Source organism: Carassius carassius, chromosome 16 (assembly GCF_963082965.1).
Source record: "Carassius carassius chromosome 16, fCarCar2.1, whole genome shotgun sequence".
In the NCBI taxonomy this organism is placed as follows: Eukaryota; Metazoa; Chordata; class Actinopteri; order Cypriniformes; family Cyprinidae; genus Carassius; species Carassius carassius.
In genome coordinates this window covers 28,146,801-28,173,213 of record NC_081770.1, presented here as the reverse complement: position 1 = coordinate 28,173,213, position 26,413 = coordinate 28,146,801, and the positions used below count along the sequence as shown (strand labels likewise).

Genomic DNA, 26,413 nt, shown 5'->3' with positions numbered 1-26,413 from the left:
GATTCCGGCATTGAACCCGGGTCGGGGACCTAGTAACATTGCCGGGTTCAGTCCGGGAAGAGCACTGTGTGAACAAAAGCGAGATCTAATGGCGTGTTGTGGTGATGACGCACGTTATCGCGCCACCCAGGAACAATTGCCGGAACACTTTACCCGCGTATTTGCCGGAATCGCAGTGTGAAAGGGGCTTAGTTGTTTTATGGCCTTATTCAAGTGATTTAACATTTTTAGTTTAGCCGCCAAAATACCCTTAGACCTCAGAGGGTTAAATTAAGAATTAAACGAGATATCCTTAGGATGTCTGGTGGGGAGTGTTCTGCTCCAAGTTTGTCACTTTTATAGGTTTGGCGCCACCTAGTGGTAGTTCTATGCAAAGTGAGTTCAGAGTAAATCGCCGTCCTTCACCAGGCTGGGGCGTTACAACCGTCCCAGTACCACCAAACATGTTTTCATCTCATGTGAGCTAGCTTGACTGCTAGTTTGACACTTGTTAGCCATTTCTATTTTTAGCTTACAAAACAGTGATTCTAATAATACTTGTTTGAATTCATAGACATTTGATCCTATAACAGCATCCAAAAAAGTACATCAGAAAGAAAAGTAATTTTTTTACATCAGAAACAATCTTTTGTAGATAACTCCGTCAGGAAGATTCAAATGTGGCTCCCTTTATGGCAAAAATGGAGGGAAACTAACTGAGCATGTGCACAGTGAGTGTCATCACTCTAGGTTGTTTCTGATTGGAGGAATTCAAGGTGTTACAACCGTCCCCTGTTACAACTGTCCCTGGTCTCCTATATATATATATATATATATAAAACTAACTTTGGACCCATGTTGTGCATCAAATAGTTAAAGGGATAGTTCACCAAAAAATAAAAATTATGTAATTTACTCAGCCTAATGTTGTTCCCCAACCTGTATGAGTTGCTTTCTTATGTTGAACATAAAATAAGATATATACTGAAGATTGCTGGTAATCAAACATTTGGTGGTTTCCATTGACTTCCATAGTAGGGAAAAAAATACGATGGAAGTCAATGGCAACCACCAACTGTTTGATTACCAGTGTGATGGCTAAGGCCACACTTACAATAATAATTGAGCTATTTTATTTAAATTGTTGTAGGCCCTTCTAAAAAAGAAAAGTGGAAAAAAAATAAACACAGAGCTCCTCAGACCCTTATCTCTGTAGGCATTATTGTCTCGCGAGATCTGATGCGATATTTTGGCTGTCGTGGACGGTCATTATAATAATGCAAATGAGGGGCACGTTGATTGGTTGCAGGAAGGAGGGGGGTTGACACCGCAGGTAACGCTTTAGCATATCATTACAAACTGACATCATGGCGCAAGTTGTGAATGAACGCGACCGGCTTCCCGGCCAGTGTATAAGTATGAGGCGCCGTTTAGGGCTTAAATCAAACTTCATTCACGCACACATATGAAACACGCTTGCATATATACTAAGTACTAGTCACACTTACATGTATATGAACTATCTACGCACATAAACTTACTCATATGAGACATGAGCATAGCACACACACACAAATATAAGAGGTGAGCACACACACATACAAACTAGACGGGGCCTCATGTAAGCGTTAGGCAATAAATAAACAATAACCGAATTCATGATGATCTCAGTCATTTGTTTTTTGCAAAGTACGTTAGCAGCCATTCCCCATACCTCGAAGCTAATACTCCCGCCAGAGTTGTGCCTGGACGCGTTCATTGAACGATAATTCATGAACTCGTTCATGTTTTGGACTGAACTGAACGTACCGCATTACTGCCTGATGAACGTTACTGTGAAGTCGTTCATTCTGGTGTCTGTGAACGCCATGCTCTCTCAGTTTAACTTCGTTCAGTAGGATGCCAGATTTCTATAAAGCCTTCCAGGCGAAAACCCACCTAAAACCCACCGTAAACCGGCCTTAATATGTAGAAAAAACACCCAATCTGGCAACGCCAGACTCTCTTGTTCAAACTCCTTTAATCAAAATGAACAAATCTTTTTTCGAGTCATTTCGTTCATTTAATGGGCTTTAAATGTTACTATTAACTCGCAAATTCCCCGAACACATCAACCTACGCAATCTTGATCATATTCTGAATTAAGAAATCATTATAATGCAGCCAAAAGTCAGTTTTTGCAGTCCGTTTACAGGGAACATAAATAATTACTTCACCTCCGGTCTTTCGTTTATTTGTCTAGTGACAGACGCAATAGCATACAATAGCCGCATTAGCAGTTATGCTGTTTGTTACACACAGTAGAGCAATAAAAACACAGTCTTACCGTTTCAATTGCAGGCAATTTTGTTGGAATGGCGCTTTTCCCGAGCTTCGATGCCAACTTCGCCTGATATTGCCCCAAATTTGTGAAGGATTTCGGCGTACAATGTTTAGCACAAACACGTAACGATAAACCAGTGGAAGGGTTGAAGGAACCGCGTCATTAAAAATGAATTTAATCCACTGGTCTCTGATAGCTAGGTCCGTTCTTGGTAGAGAGAACACATTTACATGTTGATTCTGGCAGTCAACCACAGAGCAACTCACGTGTGCACTAGTTCCAGCGTCTTTCTCGACTGAATATGAGGGGGAGAGGGGAAGGGCGAGCTTCCTGCTGCGGTGTCCATATATGGTATATCCTGCCCCGTCTTGACGTCAAGATGGGGAAGAAATCAAAATCTCGTATTTGAGTGCGCATGCACGTGGGCTATTTTACAAACCCTGAGGTAAACAAACGCTTCACTTTTAAATATCGCCTTCCCGGCCAGTGTATAATCGTTAGGCAATCATAACATACATTGATTCTCATGCAAAAGTGAAAATTGTGGGTCATGACTCCTTTAAGGGATTAATTGTTTGTTTGCTTGTTTATAAATATGTCTATGAATTAATTTTGTCTCTTTAATATTATTTACCCAAAACACTTTGTGCTAGTTGTGCATGTTGTCTCTTATGCGCACATTGAAGATCAAAGAGCGACATAATAATTCATTACTAGAGTGCACACTAGTGATTGAATAAAACCACAACTAGACAAGATATGGGTTAATAGAAATATGGGAAATGTAGTTTTGGGTACCATAATGGGTTTTGGATTGTTTGTTCATTTGAATGTGCTAATATAAAGGACATTCTTCCCAGTTTATTTTATTATTGCTTTATGGTGAATGAAATTTCATGTTTATAGAGTTTATTTGTATATGTTATAGATTTATTTTTTCATTTAGGTTTGAGGTACTGAATTGTGTCCCCCTGTAATTATAAAAAGGTTTGATCTGTTTTGTTAAAAGCATGTGATTTGTCTATGGCTGGGTCATTTCTGGTGAGGGATCCCTGTAGAAACATCTGAGGCCCAGAACTCAGTAGTGTGTTGATTTTATTTATCAGTTTGTTTTCTTTCTTTTCTTTTGGGTTTTCAAATTTTTTTCTTGTACCATTGTGATAGGTACATGAGTTTGGCAGTTTATAAAATGTAATTTTGAAGATTCTATGAATGCCTCCTGAAAATTTTATGGAAGAACCCTGACAACCAGCAATCTTCAAAATATCATATTTTATGTTCAACATAAGAAAACAACTCATACAGGTTTGGAACGACATGAGGATGAGTAAATGATGACAGAATTTTCATTTTTGGAAATGTCATTTTCAGGTCTATGCTCAAAAAGTGGAACCGACAGTTAACAGGTTAAGATAAAGTTATTATTTTTTTTTTAAATGGAAGAATATGTAAAAGTATGGTATAAAGCCTTGCAATGGGTTGCTTCGGATATAAACTGCTCTGACACCACAAGTTCCATGCTTTATAACCATACAGTATGTTGCCATTTTCTGCTTATTGTGCATGTAAAATACATGAAGTTTATATTAGCAGTCCGATATTCATAATTGTGACACCACACTCTGTTTACAATGTCTTCCACTGTAACATGTTTACATCTACTAATATCTTTACAGTGTGTGTGCATAGAGAGATAATATAATATTTTACTTGTAATAATTGTACTCTCTGCTCAACTCTGCATACTTTTGAATGATTTTAATAACCTTAATGTAGGATGTACACTGAAAAAAAACATACCACATTTTACTGTAATAATGTTACTAATCACAATAGGACTGCTGTATAAACAGTACTTTAATATATATATATATATATATATATATATATATATATATATATATATATATATATATATATATATATATATATATAAAACAGCACATTACCTGTATATTACTTGCTATAAATTCACGGCAATTAGTTGGAATTTCCTGTAAAATTACAATATGTTTTTAACAGTGTAGACTTAAGCCTTGTCTGTGAAATGGGGGCAAGGGTATTTTCAATGATAACTATCATTACTAATTTGAAAAAGTAACTCAGATATTTTCTTGTATAAAACGTAATACTTTTCTTTATTAGATACTTGAAAAAAAGAAAAGAAAAAAAAACTCGCATTATGCATTGTTTTATGAAATAAGTAATGTCCAGTAATTCAACGGTGTTAGTGCCAGTTAAAATTTAAATATGTGCATGATTTCACCAAGTACAACATGTTCCAATCAACCAATCAGAATTGAGAGATAACTTTTCAGGAAGTGGCAGTTTTAGGCTTATAGTCAGGGTTAAGTACTTTGTTAATCAGCTGTCATTTCCCACTGATTTTAGAAATATATTATGGGCAGGGTTAGGTTTAGGGGTAGGGATTGGGTTAAGTCTATATTTTTGGACAGTAATGTTGATCCAGGAACACGTCTTACTTGGCAAAATCACACCGATCATGTACTACATGTGGGAGGGTCTTTTTTCCCCATAATGCATGGTGGTGACCACCAAAGGTCAGCATTGACCCTCACTGACAAATTAAAGGCGACACTGATCACTGTTCTTGTAGGCCTACTTTAAATACTGCTTGGTTTGATAATTTTAAGCACAGTTAAGTTTGTCCCAGTGTGTGTCTATCCAAGCTATATATATTTCATATTTATATATGTAAAATATAATATAAAGACAGAACAAAATAGCGCAATGTTTTTGTTAACTATTTCAATAAGAAATTATTTGAGTTTAAGCATAATATTCCTTTCTTTTTTAATTTGGTGTGTTGATTAGGTTCACCCTAACATATCTTCTTATCCTCTGTCACGTCTAAAGTCCCTTGACTGATATGGAGTGTAAACAGTCATTTACTGTTGGGAGGGACTATAGGCCTACAGTAGAAACATGAGGAAGTGAACCCTGAGGGAATAAGATCTTCCCTTCAAGGTGGTTTGTGCTCGTGATCTGACATGTAGGAACAGATTCCACTGGCAGCTCGGTATGTAAAACTCTTTAGTTGTTTTTGAAAAGAATCATTGCATTTATAGTTAACTATATTTGGAAATGATTAGTTTGTAATGTTTAGGCTGTATTTCATTTTGGGCATGTTGTTTGTTAGTTGTTTAGTTGTGCTCTTTGGACTCATTTAGTTTAATTTATGTTACAAAGTGCATATGGCAGTTTACTTTCTCATATATAGGTCTATTGTTTTGCTTTTGAGTACGGTGTTTATTTTGTTATTTAGTGTATTTTAATGTGAAATTTCAGCGTGATTGTGCTCAGTTTGTGTTCTTTACTGGATCACTTCTAGGGATTGTGTGCGACATTGTCAGTTTTGTAAACTATAGTGTCTATTTAATGATACACGTGCTGCTAATGCTTTTATTCTTTCTTCTTGTTGATTTATTGTATGCTCTGTTATAGGTTTGATTTTCCAATCCTGTATTATGCACATAATGTTTTGTTTGTTTGTTTTGTAACTAGCGACTGTAAATAATGAAATAAAAGTGTTTTGATAAATGTAACTGATGGTTAGTTTGGAAACCTATTCATCACAGAGAAACACATTATAAGCTCATGTAGATACTGTAATAAGAAGACAAACTGCTTCTCTTGTCAATATACTTAAATACAGAGCCGAATGAAAATAGTTCAATTCAATTCAATTCAAGTTTATTTGTATAGCGCTTTTTACTGGGAACTACCAAAAGTCCAGCGTTTTGTGACCTTAGGGAGCGTGATGGGTTGTAGCGTGGTAGAAGGCTAGTTAGGTATGCAGGAGCTAAACCATTTAGGGCCTTATAGGTAAGTAATGATAATTTGTAACTGATACGGCACTTAATAGGTAGCCAGTGCAGAGACTGTAAAATTGGGGTAATATGATCATATTTTCTTGACCTGGTAAGAGACTCTAGCTGCTGCATTTTGGACTACCTGTAGCTTGTTTATTGAAGAAGCAGGACAACCACCTAGAAGTGCATTACAATAGTCCAGTCTAGAGGTCATGAATGCATGAACTAGCTTTTCTGCATCAGAAACAGATAACATGTTTCGTAGCTTGGCAATGTTTCTAAGATGGAAGAATGCAGTTTTTGTAACATTGGAAATATGATTTTCAAAAGACAAATTGCTGTCTAATATAACACCCAGATTTCAGACTGTAGAGGAAGTAACAGTACATCCGTCTAGTTGCAGATTGTAATCTACAAGATTCTGTGTTGTGTTTTTTGGTCCAATAATTAATATCTCTGTCTTATCCGAATTTAATTGGAAAAATTATTGGTCATCCAATCTTTTACATTTTTAACACACTCTGTCAGCTTAGATAATTGAGAAGTTTCATCTGGTCTCGTTGAGATATATAGCTGAGTATCATCAGCATAACAGTGGAAGCTAATTCCGTATTTTCTAATAATATTACCAAGGGGCAACATGTATATTGAAAATAGAAGGGGACCTAGGATGGATCCTTGTGGCACTCCATATTTTACTGATGATAAATGAGATGACACCCCATTTAAGTAAACAAAATGGTAGCGATCGGACAGGTAGGATCTAAACCATCTTAGAGCCTGCCCTTGAATACCTGTATAGTTTTGTAATCGATCTATGAGTATGTCATGATCTATGGTGTCGAACGCAGCACTAAGATCAAGTAAGACTAGAAATGAGATGCAGCCTTGATCATTTTTAATTTTAACAAGTGCAGTTTCTGTGCTATGGTGGGGCCTAAAACCCGACTGAAATTCTTCATACAGATCATTTTTATGCAGGAAGGTGCTCAATTGAGCGGACACAACTTTTTCTAAAATTTTAGACATAAATGGAAGATTTGAAATAGGCCTATAATTTGCCAGTACACTAGGATCTAGTTTTAGTTTCTTAATAAGAGGCTTGATAACCGCCAGCTTGAATGGTTTTGGGATGTGACCTAAAGATAACGAAGAGTTAATGATATTGAGAAGTGGTTCTTCGGCTACAGGTAACAGCTCTTTCAGTAATTTAGTGGGTACAGGATCTAATAAACATGTTGTTGGTTTAGATACAGTGATAAGTTTATTTAGCTCTTCCTGTCCTATATTTGTAAAGCACTGCAGTTTATCTTTGGGTGCGATGGATGAAACTGAAGTGTTAGATGCTGTAGAATCTACATTCTCTATTGTATTTCTAATGTTATCTATTTTATCAATGAAGAAATTCATAAAGTCATTACTATTTAACGTTGGTGGAATATTTGAATCAGGTGGCGTCTGGTAATTTGTTAATTTAGCCACTGTGCTAAATAAAAACCTTGGATTGTTTTGGTTATTTTAAATGAGTTTGTGTATATGCTCTGCCCTAGCAGTTTTTAGAGCCTGTCTATAGCTGGACATACTGTTTTTCCATGCAATTCTAAAAACTTCCAAGTTAGTTTTTCTCCATTTGCGTTCAAGACTACGAGTTACTTTCTTGAGAGAGTGAGTATTACTGTTATACCATGGCACAGTACGTTTTTCTCTAACCTTTTTCAGTTTTTGATGGGGGCAACAGCTTCTAATGTATTAGAGAAAATAGTGCCCATGTTCCAGTCATTTCGTCTAATTCATGTGTATTTTTGGGTACAAATAGCAGTTGAGATAGATCAGGCAGGTTATTTGCGAATCTTTCTTTGGTGGCTGGATCAATTGTTCTGCCCAGACAGTAACGCTGAGACATATAGTTAATATCAGTTATACGCAGCATGCACGATACAAGGAAATGGTCTGTAATATCATCACTTTGAGGTACAATATCTATAGCAGTAAGATCGATTCCATGCGATATAATTAGATCTAGTGTATGATTAAAACGATGAGTGGGCCCGGTGACATTTTGCTTGACTCCAAAGGAGTTTATTAGGTCAGTAAACGCAAGTCCTAATGTATCATTTGCATTATCAACGTGAATATTAAAATCTCCCATGATTAGCGCTTTATCAACTGTAACTAGAAGGTCTGAGAGGAAATCTGCAAATTCTTTTAGGAATTCTGTATACGGCCCTGGAGGTCTATACACAGTAGCCAGAGCAAGAGATACATTAGATTTCTTTTGCATGTCTGACAGTGTAACATTTAGCAGAAGTATTTCAAAAGAGTTAAACCTGTATCCTGTTTTCTGGGTAACATTGAGAATATCACTATATATTGTTGCAACACCTCCTCCACGAACAGTCTGACGTGGCTCATGCTTATAACAGAAACAGAAAGCAAAGCCACTAAAGTTATGATCTTCTCTGTTCTTGATTGTGTTCCTTCATCTTTTTCATCTAGAGGACAAAAAGACAGTTACACTAGGTTGAGTAAAAACAGATAAAAACATATTATAACAGTTAAATAATTGACAACATTAATGAAACTTTAACGTTTCCACTAACCTTTGACGAGTAGCTCCATGCTGTAAATGAGTAATTCATTTGTGATGTGGCACATGTAGTTTCCTGTATCATTGTACTGAAGGTTGTTGAGTTTGAGGGAGAAGTTTCCAGTCTTAAACGCTTGAGTGAAGCTTTCAGTTCGGTTCTTATAAACTGAATCCTGCTCTTCCACAAAAACTTTACCATCAATAATGTCAAAGACTTTCAGACTATCATTGTGTCTCCAGTGCACTGTAATGTCTTCAGCTGTGTTCAGCTCAGAAGAACAAGGTAAAACCACAGAATCTCCAACATAACCCACAATCAAGACCTGCAGAGGCACTGAAAACAGAGAGAATAATAAAATAGTTTTTCATGCAAGAAATTGTTTACAGAAAACACTGCAAATCAATTAGCTTTAATAAAGATAAGCATCACAAAGACAAAGAGGAAAATACAGTACACTGCTAATTTGTAAATTTTTATTTGTTCTTGTGAAATGCCATGTGCTGCAGCTCTCCAAAAAACTTGATGATAAAAATATATTTTAAAAAGATATTTGTTTAAAAATAAAACGTAAATAAAAAAATAGGTTTCATCCTGAAAAACATTTAAAGCTTGTTTGATGATTGCATGAACATATGCTCTCCATGCTATTTCTACTTGATAGTGACACTGTTATAAGAGTCATTAATTTGCATATGGTTTAAAATATAAAAAAAATATTAATAAATACTGATTTATAGAGTAATAAAACTTTTTTTCACAAACCTTTGTTAAGTAATTCAACGGTTTTAGCTGTCAATTCCTCTATGATGTAGCACTGGTATTTTCCTGCATCAGTGTGTTGAAGATTGTTGAGTTTGATGGAAAAGTTTCCTCTAAGCTACTCCTCAGGAAAACTTTCAGTTCTGTTACTGTACTTTGGGTCCTCTCCTTCCACAGAGACTTGACCATTAATAATCTCATACACAATCAATCTGTCACCATACCTCCAATGCACTGTAATATCTTCAGTTGTGAGCTGATATTCTTCAGAAGATATATAAAGCAAATATAAAGCAGGAAGCTCATTGGTTGCATATGCAACATTAATCAATCAGCTTGTGCCAAGTTGTTGCTGTGAATTTCATCAGTTTGCGTTACGACCCATCAACCTGCGCCATCTAGAGTTTCAGGACCGAACTTAACATTAATGCATTTTTATTATTGCGCTCATAGTGTCATGGAAAAATAGAAAAATGTAGGCCAGTTAACAGATATGTTCATTAAATATTCTTCAGCTTGTTAGGATCAGTTAATAATCGTTTTTATCATGGTATTTCATGTTTAATTCTGTTTAATTTGTCATTAGAAATATCAAGATTTTGCTCACATATAGTGTGTGGGTTTGTATGTTACATAAGTTAGTTTCAAGCAGTAGTGGATGAAGTACACAAACGGTTTACTGGGCCTGATATCAATTTCAAGAACGCTATGCAAACACACTAAAAACTGAAACTGCTTCCGTAGAGTTGAAGAAGCATGGGCATTGATTTAAGTATTAAAATGATCTACAAACCAATGCAAATGCTTTTCAAATACTGTACATTATTGTAGGTCCTCTACACATGCCTCTCTTGTTTTCTACAAAGTCGCTCCTTCCAACAAGCATAGTCTGCACTGATTGGCCATCTGACCCAAGGCATTGTGACATTGCTTAACACCGCAAGCACTTGTTGGAAATGTAATGCCCCTCTCCATAATCGTGAGCTTCATCTTTCAAAATAAATGTAAAGACAGTTAATAATATCCTTATTTTTACCATCAGTTCAAGCCAAAAGGGGAACGGAGTCGTGTGACAGACAAAGTGATGACGCTCCTATGTGTTTGCAGTACACAGACCACAAAAGGTTAAATGGGTCATATGATGTGATTTCAATTTTTCCTTTCTCTTTGGAGTGTTACAGGCTCTTGGTGCATAAAGAAGATCTGTAAAGTTGCAAAGCCTAAAGCCTCAAATCCAAAGAGTAAAAAGTGTACTTAATTTACTTTAGAGTAAAATACGCCTTCTTTCTTTGTGTGAACTTTTGGGCGGCATTATTTAAATATTTCCACATAGTGACATAGAGATGTGGGGCATGTTAAAACGAGCCATTTTTTTTTCATTTTGGGTTAGACGAAAAGGTTTGTCTAACCCGAAACACACGTGATCATTGTCATGTGGTGAATCTGGCCAATCGTGAAACAGCTGTGTCGTCATCAGCACTCCTGCAGTCGCTCTGGAGAAACTGCGGCGGCTGAGTCAGCCGGCTGCTCTCGAAACACTCTCGCGGTACTTTGATGCCACACGTGACAGTCATGTGGCATCGGCGCCGTCTCAAGTCAGACAAAAAATTTTAACCAGCAAGCACTGCTTCAAGTCAGAAAGCGATCGGTTTGCGCAATGCAGCGTGAAGTCGAACGCACCTAAAATCTCTTTGGATTAAAACTTTAGTCTTTGCAACTTTTTAGATATTTTTTATGCACCAAGAGCTTGTAACACTCCAAAGAGAAAGAAAAAATATAAATCTCATCATATGACCCCTTTAATAAAACACACTAATAGGTAGAAACAAATATTTATTATTGGTTTCCTGTAGTTGTATCCCTTCTTGCATCAACCGTGAATATAACACTTAATTACTGTATGAGCATTACTAAAAGGTTAGGTTTGGGGTTGTGGTAGGTGTAGTTAATAAACCATAATTTTATCGGCAGCATTTTTCGTTGTTGAATTGTACTATCCACTGTTTTAATGGGAGGTCTCAAGATTTGACAGGGTAGGGCGCCCTGGCTGCATAACATATTTGGATAAAAATAATCAGATCACAACCTGTAAAATAATATAATAAAATATAAATGTAATATTTGTGTCTTCAATCATAGAAATTTTGTGAGTCTAAAAGAACTTTTGAACCACGGCTTTAAAACTGAGGATTGCTCAAATCAAGAGAATGCAACCTCTATCTGTGTGTTTAGGAAAGCATCGTAAAATGAGCAAAGTAAAATGTAGCAAAATCGTTTGCACCAACCTTTTAGCACACAGTTCATTGCAATATAAATATTTCATGGCAATGGTGAAGATTGGAAGGCATTGACTCGGTTTATGACGTGACGAGTTGTTTGCACTGAAAAGTTTATTCAGCACACATGGCATCTCCTCCGTTGACTTAAGTCAAAAAGGTGTACAGTATACTGTACGTGCACCACCTGATTTTTGTAACTGTGTGTAATTTGCACGCAGGTCGCACATGCGCATTGAATTTTGTTTTGAGAAATCAGTTGTTTTAAACACAGGGTCTCTGTTTCACAGTACAAAACAAAACTAAAGAGATCATCATCATCAACAACAAAATAGCAGAGACTGCAACAACATCAGATGCTCACATTAGCAAGCACTTGTGTTAGAGGGTATGAGAGAGCGAGCCATTGCATTCATAAACTCAGCAAAATACTGTGTAATTATTTATAAAGCGCAAAGCTGCATAAAAAATGATGCAGATCTAGATAAGACTGCAACAGACACTTTTTATTTCATTTTCACATTATTTTCGAGTTGCGACAACCATAAGAAATTTTAGATTAATTGTGCAGGAGTAATTTTTGGCCTGGGGTAAGCCTCGCTTCGCCTATAGATTGGCACCTCATGCACTCCTACAAACACAATAGTAGCCTAGTCCAGTGGTTCCCTACCACATTCATTGGGGCCCCTCTAACACAGCACATTTTGCATCTATCCTTTGTCTGACACACCCATTTCAGGTCTTGTGCTGTGTCTGAAATCGCTCACTCATTCACTAATCCCTGTGTGTGGCAGTTGAGTTCACTGTGCGTGAGACTTGGATCTGTTGCAAAAACATTGCAATATGTACTTTTATATTACATGTAACTAATTTAAGAAAATAATACTAATAGCAATAATACTCAATTACTTTATATTGCAGTTATACATACCTCTGCTTCAGCTTTGTGGTTTCATCGATGGTATATAATTATTATAATTTTTTTTGTAATGCTTTTATGTTCATAATCATTAAATTCTATTAAAATAACGTACTGAGAACAAAAATAAACACACATAAACACATTCGTAATTATGTATTTATTATTTTTAGTATCTTGACACTTGCTCAAGCAGCGTTTTGAGCTCAGATAAGATGGTTGTAGAGCGTCAAATATTAAACTGAGTTATTGCCTACATAACATATTTTAATATAAATAATGTAGGAAAAACGTTAAAACAGAAATAAAAAAGATGTAAACGTCATCTCTCATTCAAACTCGCTCGCTCTCGCTTCCAGCTCGACGCTACTCCACATTAGATTGTGGGAAATAGTGCTTCAGCGAGTGTACAACCGATGTACACAGAATGAAATCAGAATGAATTGTGGGTAAAAAGTAGTGGACAAATGTAGTGTATACTATATAGTGGATAGGGAGCGGTTTCGGACACAGTCTTGGAGTCTCTACTAGTGAGCTGATGAACTGAATCAGGTGTGTTTGATTAAGGAGACATGGAAAACCTGCAGTGTTGGGGGGCCTCCAGGAACCTGGTTGGGAACCACTGGCTTAGTCTGTTTGGCAAATAGTTCATTTAGTACAGTGGTTCCCAAACCTGTCCTGGAGGAGCCCCTGCCCTTCATCTTTTGCATGTCTCCCTTATCTAACACACCTGATTCCACTCATCAAATCATTGGTGTGTCTGATTAGGGAGAAATACAAAATGTGCAGAAAAGGGGGTCCTCTACTACAGGTTTGAGAACCACTGCTTTAGAAAATATTTGAGTATTTTGTTATTTATTTATCCCCCCATCCACTGCAAAAATTTCAAATGTGATAATGGTACAAACTACACACTGGCAACGTTTTCCCCCACATCAAACATGACAGTGAAAATGAAAAGAGTACAAACATACATAAAATAGTGTTCCTGTGGTTCAAGTGGTAGAGCATTGCGTTAGCAGCACAAGGTTGTGGGTTCGATTCCCAAGGAACACATGTTATTTAAAAATAGTTAGCCTGAATGCACTGTAAAAAGCTTTGGATAAAAGTGTCCGCTTAATGCAATTCTTTTATTTAATTTATAAATAAATGTGCTTTAATGGGGAGGAATTTCAGATCATATAGCATACAAATTAGATTGCAACAGTAAATAAACACTGATAAGGACGTTAATTGTTTTGTGGAACACATTTAGGGTCATTTTGTGATGTTAAGCATAGCCCCTCTCTAGAGGGAGACACTAAAATTTGTGACATGGTCTTGACTAGACAGGATGCTGTTCTGTTTGAATGTAAGTCAATGGGGGAGATGCCAATTAATTGCTGCCAGCTAACAATATTTACTCATTTCCAGTTAGACTTGTGCCGGTATTCGGTAATGCGATATATCACAGTAATGAATATGCATGATATTGTTATCGTGGGCACTTCTAAATACCGTGAATAATTATATATTACAAATTATTCCGAATTTTGAATGCATTTTAAGAATAGTATTCCCATCAACTGGTCAAAATTCATAACACCGCTGTATGCTGCTTTGAAAGAAGAGTGTGTATGCTCTGATGTAAACAAGCACGTAAGAGAAGCACATGGAGGAACACGTGAGAGATGCGCTGAATGAAAGCACATTCACTCTCTGACAGCAGATGGCGCTAAACTGCAGAAAATGTGCTTACCCTGGAAACCCCTTAAATAAACCAGCTGGATTACTTTGTGAAACATATTTAAATAATTTTAAATAGCCATTCAGATTTGTGTATTTGCTATGAAGTTCATCACAGTGCCAAATACTTAAGTGTTAAGACTTAATAGGTTTTTTTAATTAATCTGGACTACAACGTGCCATAAATATAGTTTGAATTTTTTTTTTTTTTTTTTATTGTTAATTCACACTTTACATCAGGGCTTAATTTTTAACATTATTTAATTCATTGGTTAACAAACTGCCAATGGCAAATTCTTCTGAACATTCAATAATCTTAGGTATTCCAATATTTAATAACACATTGTTAAAATGTAAAGTTGCAACTGTATTATTTAATGAGCTAACATGAACTATGACTTGTATTTTTTTTTAACAAAGATTAATAACTTCTGTAGTAAATGTAGCTATTGTGAATGTTAATGGTGTACTAATAAGATTGTAAAGTGATACCTATGGGTCTTTATAGTTCTTTTGCAATTTAATCTGTGCAAAACTTTTAACTTTATATATTTTTCTTTATTGTTTTATTTTATTTAAATGTTCAGTTATTTTTGTTATTAGAAAAAAAGATATTTTCTTCACATTCACATCTGTCTACTCGGATAGTTAATCCAAACAATATAAAAATGTATAGTGTTGATAAACAATATAAAAACAGATGTAACATTAAGGCAGCGGGGAATATGAACATGCATAAGTTATTTTATTTTTATCTGTGTTATTTTAAGGTTTTTTATTAAAAAAAAAATTTTCAAGACATTGATTGTTGTGTCTGCATTCAAGCAATTCAGTGGGCTTGAATAGATCACTCTTTACAGCAGATTTAGATCACAAACAACTGACAGTTTTGACCTAAATATGATTTTCAGTTACAATAACTAATCCTAAAATTTGAGATTAATAACTAACTTTTAACAGCATCAGATGCACGCGCGCTCACAAGATCTCCCGGTTCTTACTTGTGAATTCAGTTCACTGGAGACTCACAATAAACAGTTAATTTGAATCAGTGAGTTGTCGACTCGAGAACAGCTGCAATCGAATCATTCTAATTCCTGAATGAATCATTTTGTGCGATTTATGAACCGATTTAAAAAACTTCTGCGTGTCGGAGCACGTGATATATTATAAGGAATAACGATGTGTTTTATGAAATGTAGTGAAGTAAAAAGTACGATCTTAAGCTTTGGAATGTAGTGAAGTAAAAGTTACTCAAATAAAACTACTCCATTAAAGTACAGACACTTGAAAAATGCTCTAAAGTACAGTTTATATATATATATATATATTTCATTCATCGTCACGTTTTGAGGCATGGAAATGCCGCCACAATAACAGACCGGTGTGTAAAACTCTCAGACGTAGTTTAAAGATTCTATGCCACGAACTTTAAATATTTGACATATTTTTGAAAATCCAGCATTTAGTTCATCCTGATAAGCACTTGTTGTCACAGTTGTAAACACTAGGCTTTCTTCTTTCATGAGGAGGTTTGGCGCCACGGTATCTTTGTTTCCAGGTGGAACGTTAAAGAATGCGACGCACACGTCTCGTTGGAAATCCTGTTTAATTCAACCAAATTGATGACGACTTCGACAATCCTGAAGTGATTCCGCTTTTGTGTGCCATATGCATCAGACGTTCAGCCAACGGTCCGTGGGCGTAACACTAGGGATACATTAACGTGATCAGCGATGAAGTCACAATCATGTTGCATTGTGGTTTGTGAAGTGGCCTAAAGTGTGCATGAAGCAGAGTTGGGTTGCGTTTCCAGTCCATTTTCTTATGTCCTTCACTTGCAAACTTCCCTCTGTCTTGTTTACGCGGATGTATGTAATTAAGTAATTGATTACATTGCATGAGTGCCCACTACTGGCGGAACCCTTGCAATGGGCTGAACTGGAACATCCTAAGCTGTTGATCAATTAAAATCTGCTATGGAGCTGGTTTATTGTTTACATTGTCCCCATACGAATTTGTTTAGTGCAGTATTCTATATGTATATAGGTATGCCTGGGCTGTTATAAAAGTAAAATCCCTTGGTGGGGGATAAATGAAACGCAATCTGTGATGTCATAATCATGTTGCATTGTGGTCTATGGAGCAGCCTGAAGAGTGCATATGAAGCAGACTCACTCCCTATGTCAAAATTGAGGGGTCAAGGGTCTGTCCCATAGACTGTATAAAGACATGGACGTAGTGTCAGTGACGTCACCCGTAGATTTCTAAAGAGCATTTTTGAAGCTCAAAGTGGGCGGAGCGGGCCTTCGCCATCTTGGCAGCGCAGCACTGATTATCGAAAATGGACAAAAAGGCGGGAGCTTGTTGCTGAAGACATGCCCACTTAGCTGACTGCAGTGCCTTTTAATTATGCAGAATTTAAAGGTCCCGTTTTTCATGCTTTTTTTGAAGCTTTGATTGTGTTTACAGTGTGCAATATAACATGTGTTCATGTTTCGCGTGTAAAAAAACACAGTATTTTTCACACAATTCACCTATCTGTATACCGCTGTTTCCACTGTCATAAAAACGGGCTGATGACTTCCTTGTTCTATAAAGTCCCTCCTTCAGAAATACGTAACGAGTTCTGATTGTGCCAGCGGTTCCTGTGTTGTGATTCGACAGCAGCTTAGCGAACGCAGCCCTCTTGGAAACGCAATTGGGCTAGTTTTGGAGTAGTTTTGAGAAGCAAGTGGGCAGGATTTGTTTTGAAAACCTGGCAACCCTGATCTGAACCATAGACCATAAAAGAACGCACGTCCTGGAGATGTACTTATAATCACAAGAGCGTTTTTACTGAGGAGATGCGCATGAAAATCGCATTCGTTTTTTTGCACAGCCCTAACATCTAGTTAACAAAGCTAAACAGCATTGCCCTTTGTGTAATAAGTTACAGAAACTGTTAAACGCACCAACTTAAATAATAAAATACACTTACCGGTTGTGGTCCATAAACAACGCCTTCTCCAGACAAAGAGGGAACTGCTCCATCTTTCAAGAATAATCTTTGTGCGAATCCGGCATTAAACTGATTGAGATTGAGGAAGCTCGCTGTCCTCAGCAAAATGTGCTGCACATAGTTTAACATGTGGATTATAATTTTCGGGAACCGGGTTAAACATAAATTGTAACCATTAATCTCCAAGTACAGCGTCCCTGGGAAGGCCAAACAAAGCTGATTGGACACCGAGATGAAAATAACAGCGTTTCAACGACATGGCGACAAACACAAACGCAGTTATTCCTCTTCTCCGTCGGAGCACAACAAGGCCAAGCCCCCTTTTTTGTGTATTCATGTGGGCGTAGGTTAGTCAAAAAACTTTTAATGACGTCATTACTGCAGGAACTAGAGGGATGTAGTCCAAACGGGTCGTTTTTTGTAGGCGAATTCTGTTAAATAAAATATCTCACTTGGCATTGAACTTTGAGCTTTAGAATTTTACAGATATTATTTATACTCTAGCAACAACATTACACACTAACTAAAGTTTAAAACATGGGATCACAAAGAAGGGGACCTTTAAGGCTTAATTAATTTAAACGGATGAGTTATAAACAATCACCCGCCTCAAAGTTGTCATGAAGGACAAAATGAGCTATATAGACCAAAACATTTTTTTTGAACACAGGCTGTAAACCTGGGGTTTTATTTTAATTAATTTATTTTTTTCTGCTGTAAAGTTGGTGATTTTAACATGGGGAGTCTATGGGATTGACTCCCTTTTGGAGTCAGCCACCAGCGGCCAGAATTGCAGTTTTAGTCACATCCTTGTTGACCATAGACTGTATAAAAACAGTTGTTGACTTCATGAGAGAAAGTGGGAGGTTGCCACTTTCTTTTACTGTCTATGGGTCTTGTCCATATAAACTTCCCTCGTCCACTTTGCGAAGTGCACTTCAAAATTGCAGCGGGGAATCCCCCGAGGGGAGGTGCTTAGGGAAGTTCTTGAGTGAGTGTCTAAAAGTGGAGTGGAACGCAGCCCCCTCGCTCCCTTAGTCAAAAACTAGGGGTCGAGGGGTCTGTCCATTAAAACTACCCTCGTTCACTTCACGAAGTGGAACGCACTTTAAAATGGAAGCAGGGATTCCCTTCCCCCGGGGGATGTGTCTTAAAAGTGGAGTAGAACGCACTCTTGTTTGGTCCCCTACACCGTTCGAAGCTCTAAAACCCTTAAAGGGATTAGGGCATAGGGATGAACCCTTCCGAAAGGAACGCAGGATGTGTGCTGAATTTAGTTTTAGTACAAGCACTTTTGTATATAGTAAATCGAGTCATATATATTTTTTTTCTGCCATGAAATACCTATTTTTTAATACACTAGTGGTAGGCACGAACGATTTTGCGACACTATGTTTCGTTTTACGGTGCTTCCCTAAACACGCCGATAGAGGTTGCATTATCTAGATTTGAGCAATCCATCGCAGTCCAGACATTACTATTGTAAGCTTTGTCACAAGTCATGAACATCAGGTATGTGATCTAATTGTTCTCATGTAAATATGTTTACGAAGCATTAGGAAATCTAGATAAACGAGGCCAGGGAAGTAATCTAACGCTTGAAAATAATTCATGTGTAGGCTAATACTAGGCCTTTAGTAGAAAATATAAATACGATAAACTTACGTTTCTGTGTGATCAGTGCCTTCTGATGCAGCATTCAATGCTAAAACGGATTTCTTTTTGCTAGTAGCGAAAATTAAAGAAACAATTCAGAAGGAAGTTCCTTCACATTTTTGAAAAATGTGGACTCCACCCTGATCTTAGTATTAGCATGACTAGCATGTCTAAATTGTATAATATTTTAGTTATATTATCTATCTATATAGGCACTGAAATAGTTTGCATATGTACAGCATTCATAATATAGTAAATACTGTAGTGTTTATGAACCATACTATAGTAAAGTGTATTATACTGTATATATTACAGTACTTACAACACTTTGTTAATGAATGCTACAGCATACTGTAGTATTAACTACAGTGAACTTATAAACCGTAATACATACTGTAGTATACTTTAGTTTTTACTACAGTAACCTCTAGTGAATTGTAGTATAATATTTTGGATTAATTGTAATTATTTATTGTTTACTATAAATTGCCATAGTATTTTTTCTCCTGCTATATAATGCAGGTTTATTACATATGCCAAAGATTTCTGCCCCAATACTAATAAATACTGTAACTGTAGTTTACACACCATTATTTGTTTCATTTAAGTACGTTATGGGCAATTAGTATGTTGTTACTCCAAACTCACTTAAATATGATTAACATTGCATTATTTATACTTTCAATAATTAAAATACTTTCTTCTCATTAAAATACCTGAGGTGTAGAATACAGGTTGCTGGTGTTTATTGTCTTTTTGTTTGATTAGCATTTCTGACTTTTATTTAGCTACAGTGTTTGAAACGCTGTAAAAAAGATGGATGACACGTCCCTACTTCCTTCCACTTTAAAAAGTGAAGGTAAAATGCCAAAAAGTCCAAAGTCAGCGCAGTATTTATCCTGATCTGAAACCACTGTATCGTTCTGCCCAAACTCCCGCAGACGCAGTGACAAACTCACAATCATGAAACCACACACATTATTTTTTTTGTTTTTACAGGTGCTGTGTTGTTTTACTCCATTTGTTAATGTTGATCAATGAAGGTAAGCAAGAATATTTACAGGGTCAATGACATGTAAAAGAGATCATGATAAGAGAAAAGGAAAAAAAAAACATGTTAAATCTAGTTTGAACATGTATTAGGTTATGTTTTTGCTTGAAAACTATTTATTTTATTACAAAATCTCTGTTTTCAGTGTCTCTGTTGGTCACCGTTGAGGGTGTCGTTGGAGGTTCTGTTGTTTTACCTTGTTCTTCTGAAGAATCTCAGCTTACAACTGAAGATATTACAGTAAATTGGAAACACCATGACAGTTTGAATGTATATGCCATTAATAATGGTCGAGTCTCTGTGGAAAAACAGGATCCACAGTACAGGAACAGAGCTGAAAGTTTTCCTGAGGAGTATCTGAGAGGAAACTTCTCCATCAAACTCAACAACCTTCAACACACTGATGCAGGAAAATACCAGTGCTACATCATAGAGGAATCAAAAATTCCGACTGTGGAGCTACGTGTCAAAGGTTTGTAAAAAAAAAAAATATATATATATATTATATATTATATTATATATATTATATATTATATATATATATATATGTATATATATATATATATATATATATATGTATATATAAAATAATTCTAAAAAAGTAATTAATTAAACAACAAGCTCTTTAAAAACTCATGTTGGTTTTTATAATATGAAAATCTTTTATTATTTCAAATACTGTTTTTGTGTATAAATATGATGAATTTATAGATATTTAGAGAGTTGCAGAACAAATGTTGTCTTGTTAGGGCTGGAAGATATCGCCAAAATTTATATCAGAATATATATTTTTTTAATTTCGGTCGATACAATATATTTCCGATATTGATATGAACAATTAAAACAAAAAAAGCCTCGTAAAAACTGCCAAGAATGCCCACAACAGATGTCTGTGCATACAAAATTATGAAACATTAATTTGAAAAGTCTATGACACCTCATTTAAAACCATATAATACCATATTTTAGGAAAAAAAAAACAACGGCACAAATAAGTTAATGTTAAGCGTTTTTTTTGTTTGTTTTTTTTGCCTTCATGCAAACAATAAATGTGAAATCACTGTCAAATAACTCACCTAATTCTCCGACTCACCTAATTCACATTAATATCTTTAACTTCAAACTGTAGCCTAAAATACACTACCAGTGTATAATATATATATATTTAATTTATTTGTGATTTCATCAATACTCCAGTCACATGATCCTTCAGAAATCATTTGTATATCCTGGTTTTCTGCTCAAATAATTTATTTTGAAAACAGCAGAGTAGAATTTTTGCAGGTTTCTTTGATTAATAGAAAGTACAGAAGGACAGCATTTATCTGAAATAGAAATGGTAACATAAATGTCTTCATCATCACTTTTGATACATTTAAAGCGTCCTTGCTAAATAGAAATTTCTATAATTTCTCTTCAGGAAAAAAAAAATCAAAGCTTTGAATGATATAGTGTATAATGTTACAAAAGCTTTTTATTTCAGATAAATGCTGATCTTTGGATCTTTCTTTTCATCAAAGAATCCTGAAAATAAATTTACTCAACTGTTTTAAATATTGATAATCAACAAATTGGCATATTAGATTGATGGATCATGTGACACTGAAGTAAAGATGCTGAAAAAAGCAGTTATTTTAAGTAGTAAAAATACTTCAAAATAAACTGTTTTTGCGGTAAGTAAAAATGCCACAAATCAATGTGTGGGAAATTCCTTTAATGTATATCGAAATGTTTAAATCATATCACCATTATTGAAAAAAATTATATTGCGATACATACGGGTAATCTCAATAAATTAGAATGTCATGGAAAAGTTCATTTATTTCAGCAATTCAACTCAAATTGTGAAACTAGTGTATTAAATAAATTCAGTACACACAGACTGAAGTAGTTTAAGTCTTTGATTCTTTTAATTGTGATGATTTTGGCTCACATTTAACAAATACCCACCAATTCACTCCAAATCTCAACAAATTAGAATATGGTGACATGCCAATCAGCTAATCAACTCAAAACACCTGCGAAGGTTTCCTGAGCCTTCAAAATGGTCTCTCAGTTTGGTTCACTAGGCTACACAATCATGGGGAAGACTGCTGACCTGACAGTTGTCCAGAAGACAATCATTGACACCCTTCACAAGGAGGGTAAGCCACAAACATTCATTGCCAAAGAAGCTGGCTTTTCACAGAGTGCTGTATCCAAGTATGTTAACAGAAAGTTGAGTGAAAGTAAAAGTGTGGAAGTAAAAGATGCACAACCAACTGAGAGAACCACAACGTTATGATGATTGTCAAGCAAAATCGATTCAAGAATTTGAGTTAACTTCACAAGGAATGGACTGAGACTGGGGTTAAGGCAGCAAGAGGCACCACACACAGATGCGTCAAGGAATTTGGCTATTCAAATTCATATTCCTTGTCATATTCCTCTCAGAAGGAGAAGAACTGGACTGTTGCCATTGGTCCAAAGTCCTCTTTACAGATGAGAGCAAGTTTTGTATTTCATTTGGAAACCAAGCTCCTAGATTTTGGAGGAAGGGTGGAGAAGCTCATAGCCCAAGTTCCTTGATGTCCAGTGTTAAGTTTCCACAGTCTGTGATGATTTGGGGTGCCAAATGTCATTTGCTGGTGATGGTCCATTGTGTTTTTTGAAAACCAAAGTCACTGCACCTGTTTACCGAGAATATTTGGAGCACTCCATGCTTCCTTCTGCTGACCAGCTTTATGAAGATGCTGATTTCATTTTCCAGCTGGATTTGGCACCTGCCCAAACTGCCAAAAGCACCTAAAGGTTGGTTGAATGACCATGGTGTTGTTGTGCTTGACTGACCAGCAAACTCACCAGACCTGAAGCCCAGAGAGAATCTATGGGGTATTGTCAAGAGGAAAGTGAGAAACAAGAGACCAAAAAATGCCGATGAGCTGAAGGCCACTGTCAAAGAAACCTGGGCTTCCATACCACCTCAGCAGTTCCACAAACTGATCACCTCCATGCCACGCAGAATTGAGTCAGTAATTAAAGCAAAAGGAGCCCCTACCAAGTATTGAATACATGTACAGTAAATTAACATGCTTTCCAGAATGTCAATAATCCACAAAACTCTTTAAAAAAAAAAAAAAAAAGTATTTTTGTTTTTGGTCTACTGAAGTATTTTAATTCGTTGAGATAGTGAATTGGCGGGTTTTTGTTAAATGTCAGCCAAAATCATCACAATTAAACCAGTGTTGGACGAAGTACACAAATCAAGTACTTGAGTAAAAATAAAGATACGTATAATAAAATAATAGTCCAATAAAATTACTCCTTTTTCAATTTTACTCAGGTGAAAGTACAAAAGTACAAAAAAAATTTTTTTTAATGTACTTAAGTAAAAAAGTACCGAAAGAAAGATTTTGCAATTTTATATAGGCTACTTTTTATATATAACCACTATATGGAGTCAAGACATATTCTTGTTGTTGATATGGACTCGTTGAGGAGAGTGATGTAGTAATGTTCACTGTGAAGCTCACACTAAGATGTTCCTGAGAGAAAACAGATCTGACCATCTGATCTTCACCAGGAAGATAAATGTGTTTTAAGTTTGTTGTCTTGCAGAACATCACAGTTATATCTGACATGAGAATAAGGCCTGAAGTTAGGAGGAACATTTTAATGAAAATATAATTATATTTTCATAATGATTTTTTGTCTTTCTCAAACCTTGTCTGTGGTGTAAAAACACCCCGACTTCCCACTTTGATAATTACTGTAGTTACCATGTTCTGAACATAAAATTCTTTCTTTTCCCCCAGATGTACGTAATCTTTCTAGTTGGCTGAATAAAAATATTTGGACTTACCTAAAACAGTCACTGATTGATGTGTCTGCATTCACGCATTTCAGTGACCTTGAATAGATCACTCTTTAGGACAGCAGATTTAGATCACAAACAACTGACAGTTTTGACCTAAATATGATTTTCAGTTACAATAACTAATCCTAAAATTTGAGATTTATAATTTACTTTTAACAGCATCAGATGCACGCGCGCTCACAAGATCTCCCGGTTCTTACTTGTGAATTCAGTTCACTGGAGACTCGCACTAAACGGTTCATTTGAATCAGTGAGTTGTCGACTCGAGAACAGCTGCAATCACATCATTCTAATTCCCGAATGAATTGTTTGGTGCAGTTTATGAACCGATTTAAAAGGTTCATTGAAAAGAATCAGTTCATTCATGAATCAGACACCACTTCTGCGTGTTGGAGCATGTGATATATTATAAAGAGTAATGATATGTTTTATGAAATGTAGTTGAGTATACAGTATGATCTTAAGCTTTGGAATGTAGTAAAGTAAAAGTTACTCAAAATAAGCAATTTCATGTTTCTTGCATGAAAAACTATTTTATTATTCTCTCTGTTTTCAGTGCCTCTGCAGGTCTTGATTGTGGGTTATGTTGGAGATTCTGTGGTTTTACCTTGTTCTTCTGAGCTGAACACAGCTGAAGACATTACAGTGCACTGGAGACACAATGATAGTCTGAAAGTCTTTGACATTATTGATGGTAAAGTTTCTCTGCAAGAGCAGGATTCAGTTTTTAAGAACCGAACTGAAAGCTTCCCTCAAGCGTTTAAGACTGGAAACTTCTCCCTCAAACTCAACAACCTTCAGTACAATGATACAGGAAACTACATGTGCCACATCACAAATGAATTACTCATTTACAGCATGGAGCTACTCGTCAAAGGTTAGTGGAAACGTTAAAGTTTCATTAATGTTGTCAATTATTAAAGGGGTCATAAGATGCTGCTAAAAAGAACATTATTTTGTGTATTGGGTGTGATGAAATGTGTTTGTTTGGCTTACGGTTCAAAAAAACACATCATTTTCCATATAATGTACATTATTGTTGCTTCTGTATGCCCTGCCTTTTCTGAAATGCGTTGATTTTAACAAAGCTCATGGTTCTGAAAAGCGAGGTGTATATACGCTGATTGGCAGCTATCCAGTGTGTTGTGATTGGATGAATACCTCAAGCGTGTGACAGAAATGTTACGCCCCTTAACAAATAAACGTAATCTAATTAAAACTCATTACAAACGAGGCAGTTGTTGCATTCAGTGGGGACATAATTATGGATTATATTGACTTCTACTGTCTTTTTACATGTTGCGTTGTGTTGCATTGCACCACATAAACTCAAAACCATGTCTGCATTTGTGATCGGAGAAATGACAAAAAACATGAGCTACTCTACACTGCTCAAAACTCACATTTGATTCATCATAGGTAAATACTTTATATATGACTGTGAGTCAGAAGCGCCAGACTGTCCTTGCAGAGTTGGAACTGTCCTACTTTATAGAACAGCCATTGTGTGTAGACGGCATTATGGTCTACTCTCTCTGTAAAATGTGCTGCAAACATCTGAATAATTGGGGTGAACAGTTCTAGAACAGTGTTGTTAAAACAACTTAACCACTGATTTCTACTCGTGTCCTCTTTTGGAAGACCAAACAAAGTAGTCTTGTTTTCACAATGAAACACGCTGTGTTTCCACAACATGGCGGCAACAACACTACAGCAAGGAAAAAAAGGTATGCCTTCTTTCTTTGCGTAGAGATTTAGGCCGCATTATGCAAATCTTCCAGACAGATGATCTTTATGCACCAAGAGCTTGTAACACTCCAAAGAGAAAGAAAAATTTGAAATCACATCATGTGACCCCTTTAAATATTATAATGTTTTTATTTGTTTTTACTCAACCTAGTGTAATTGTCTTTTTGTCCTCTAGATGAAAAAGACCAAGGAACACAATCAAGAACAGAGAAGATCGTAACTTTAGTGGCTTTGCTTTCTGTTTTCATTCTGCTCTGTATTTAAGTATATTGACCGGAGAAGCAGTTTGTCTTCTTATTACAGTATCTACATGAGCTACTGTAATGTTACTGAGTTTCCAACCTCAACCTGATCAGCTGAGACCACCACAACCTTCAAAAACAGCTGAAGACACTCCTCATCCATTTTATGTGTTCATTTATTTAATGTCCCCCGATATCCTCAATTTGATTAGTTTTTGACTGTTTAGGGGAATAAATGTAAAGACTGGATCTTTTGAAACTTTGAATACCTTTCAACAAAGGAATGCACAGCCCTGTACATATTTATATACAGACTGGATCATTATTGCAGTGATTAACATGTTGTATGTTTGGCAACAGTTCTTTTCACCCCAAACCATTCTGTACTTGGCTTTTTACTTCTCAAAAACGTATGTCAGAAGACGTAGCCATGTAAATGTTCACGGATGAAAATGT

At 36.0% G+C, this 26,413-nt stretch overlaps 2 protein-coding genes across 3 annotated transcripts; one reads left to right on the top strand and one right to left on the bottom strand.

Annotated features, from left to right (window-relative positions):
- Positions 1-5,288: 5,288 nt before the first annotated feature.
- On the top strand, positions 5,289-26,206 carry LOC132160078 (V-set domain-containing T-cell activation inhibitor 1-like). 2 transcript variants are annotated; one of them, XM_059569779.1, is made up of 5 exons: positions 5,289-5,342; positions 20,059-20,102; positions 20,256-20,582; positions 24,523-24,843; positions 25,891-26,206. In XM_059569779.1, the coding sequence occupies exons 2-5, from the start codon at positions 20,087-20,089 to the stop codon at positions 25,977-25,979; spliced, it is 753 nt and encodes a 250-aa protein (XP_059425762.1). In that variant the 5' UTR covers positions 5,289-5,342; positions 20,059-20,086; the 3' UTR covers positions 25,980-26,206. The 2 variants fall into 2 exon arrangements, with proteins under 2 accessions (XP_059425762.1, XP_059425761.1); XM_059569778.1 differs by lacking the exon at positions 5,289-5,342 and adding an exon at positions 18,640-18,915.
- On the bottom strand, positions 8,004-9,087 carry LOC132160232 (sodium channel subunit beta-4-like; the record flags this gene model as incomplete). The annotated part of the gene is made up of 3 exons (XM_059569966.1): positions 8,004-8,012; positions 8,518-8,627; positions 8,736-9,087. Coding segments are annotated over 3 exons (471 nt in total), but the record flags the coding sequence as incomplete, so codon positions are not given.
- Positions 26,207-26,413: the final 207 nt, after the last annotated feature.

Bases quoted from the DNA above. Each gene is read 5' to 3' on its own strand.
- LOC132160078 (XM_059569778.1), top strand. The intron at 20,583-24,522 runs GTTTGTAAAAAA...CTCTGTTTTCAG, and splicing joins TGTGGAGCTACGTGTCAAAG to TGCCTCTGCAGGTCTTGATT. The intron at 24,844-25,890 runs GTTAGTGGAAAC...TTTGTCCTCTAG, and splicing joins CATGGAGCTACTCGTCAAAG to ATGAAAAAGACCAAGGAACA.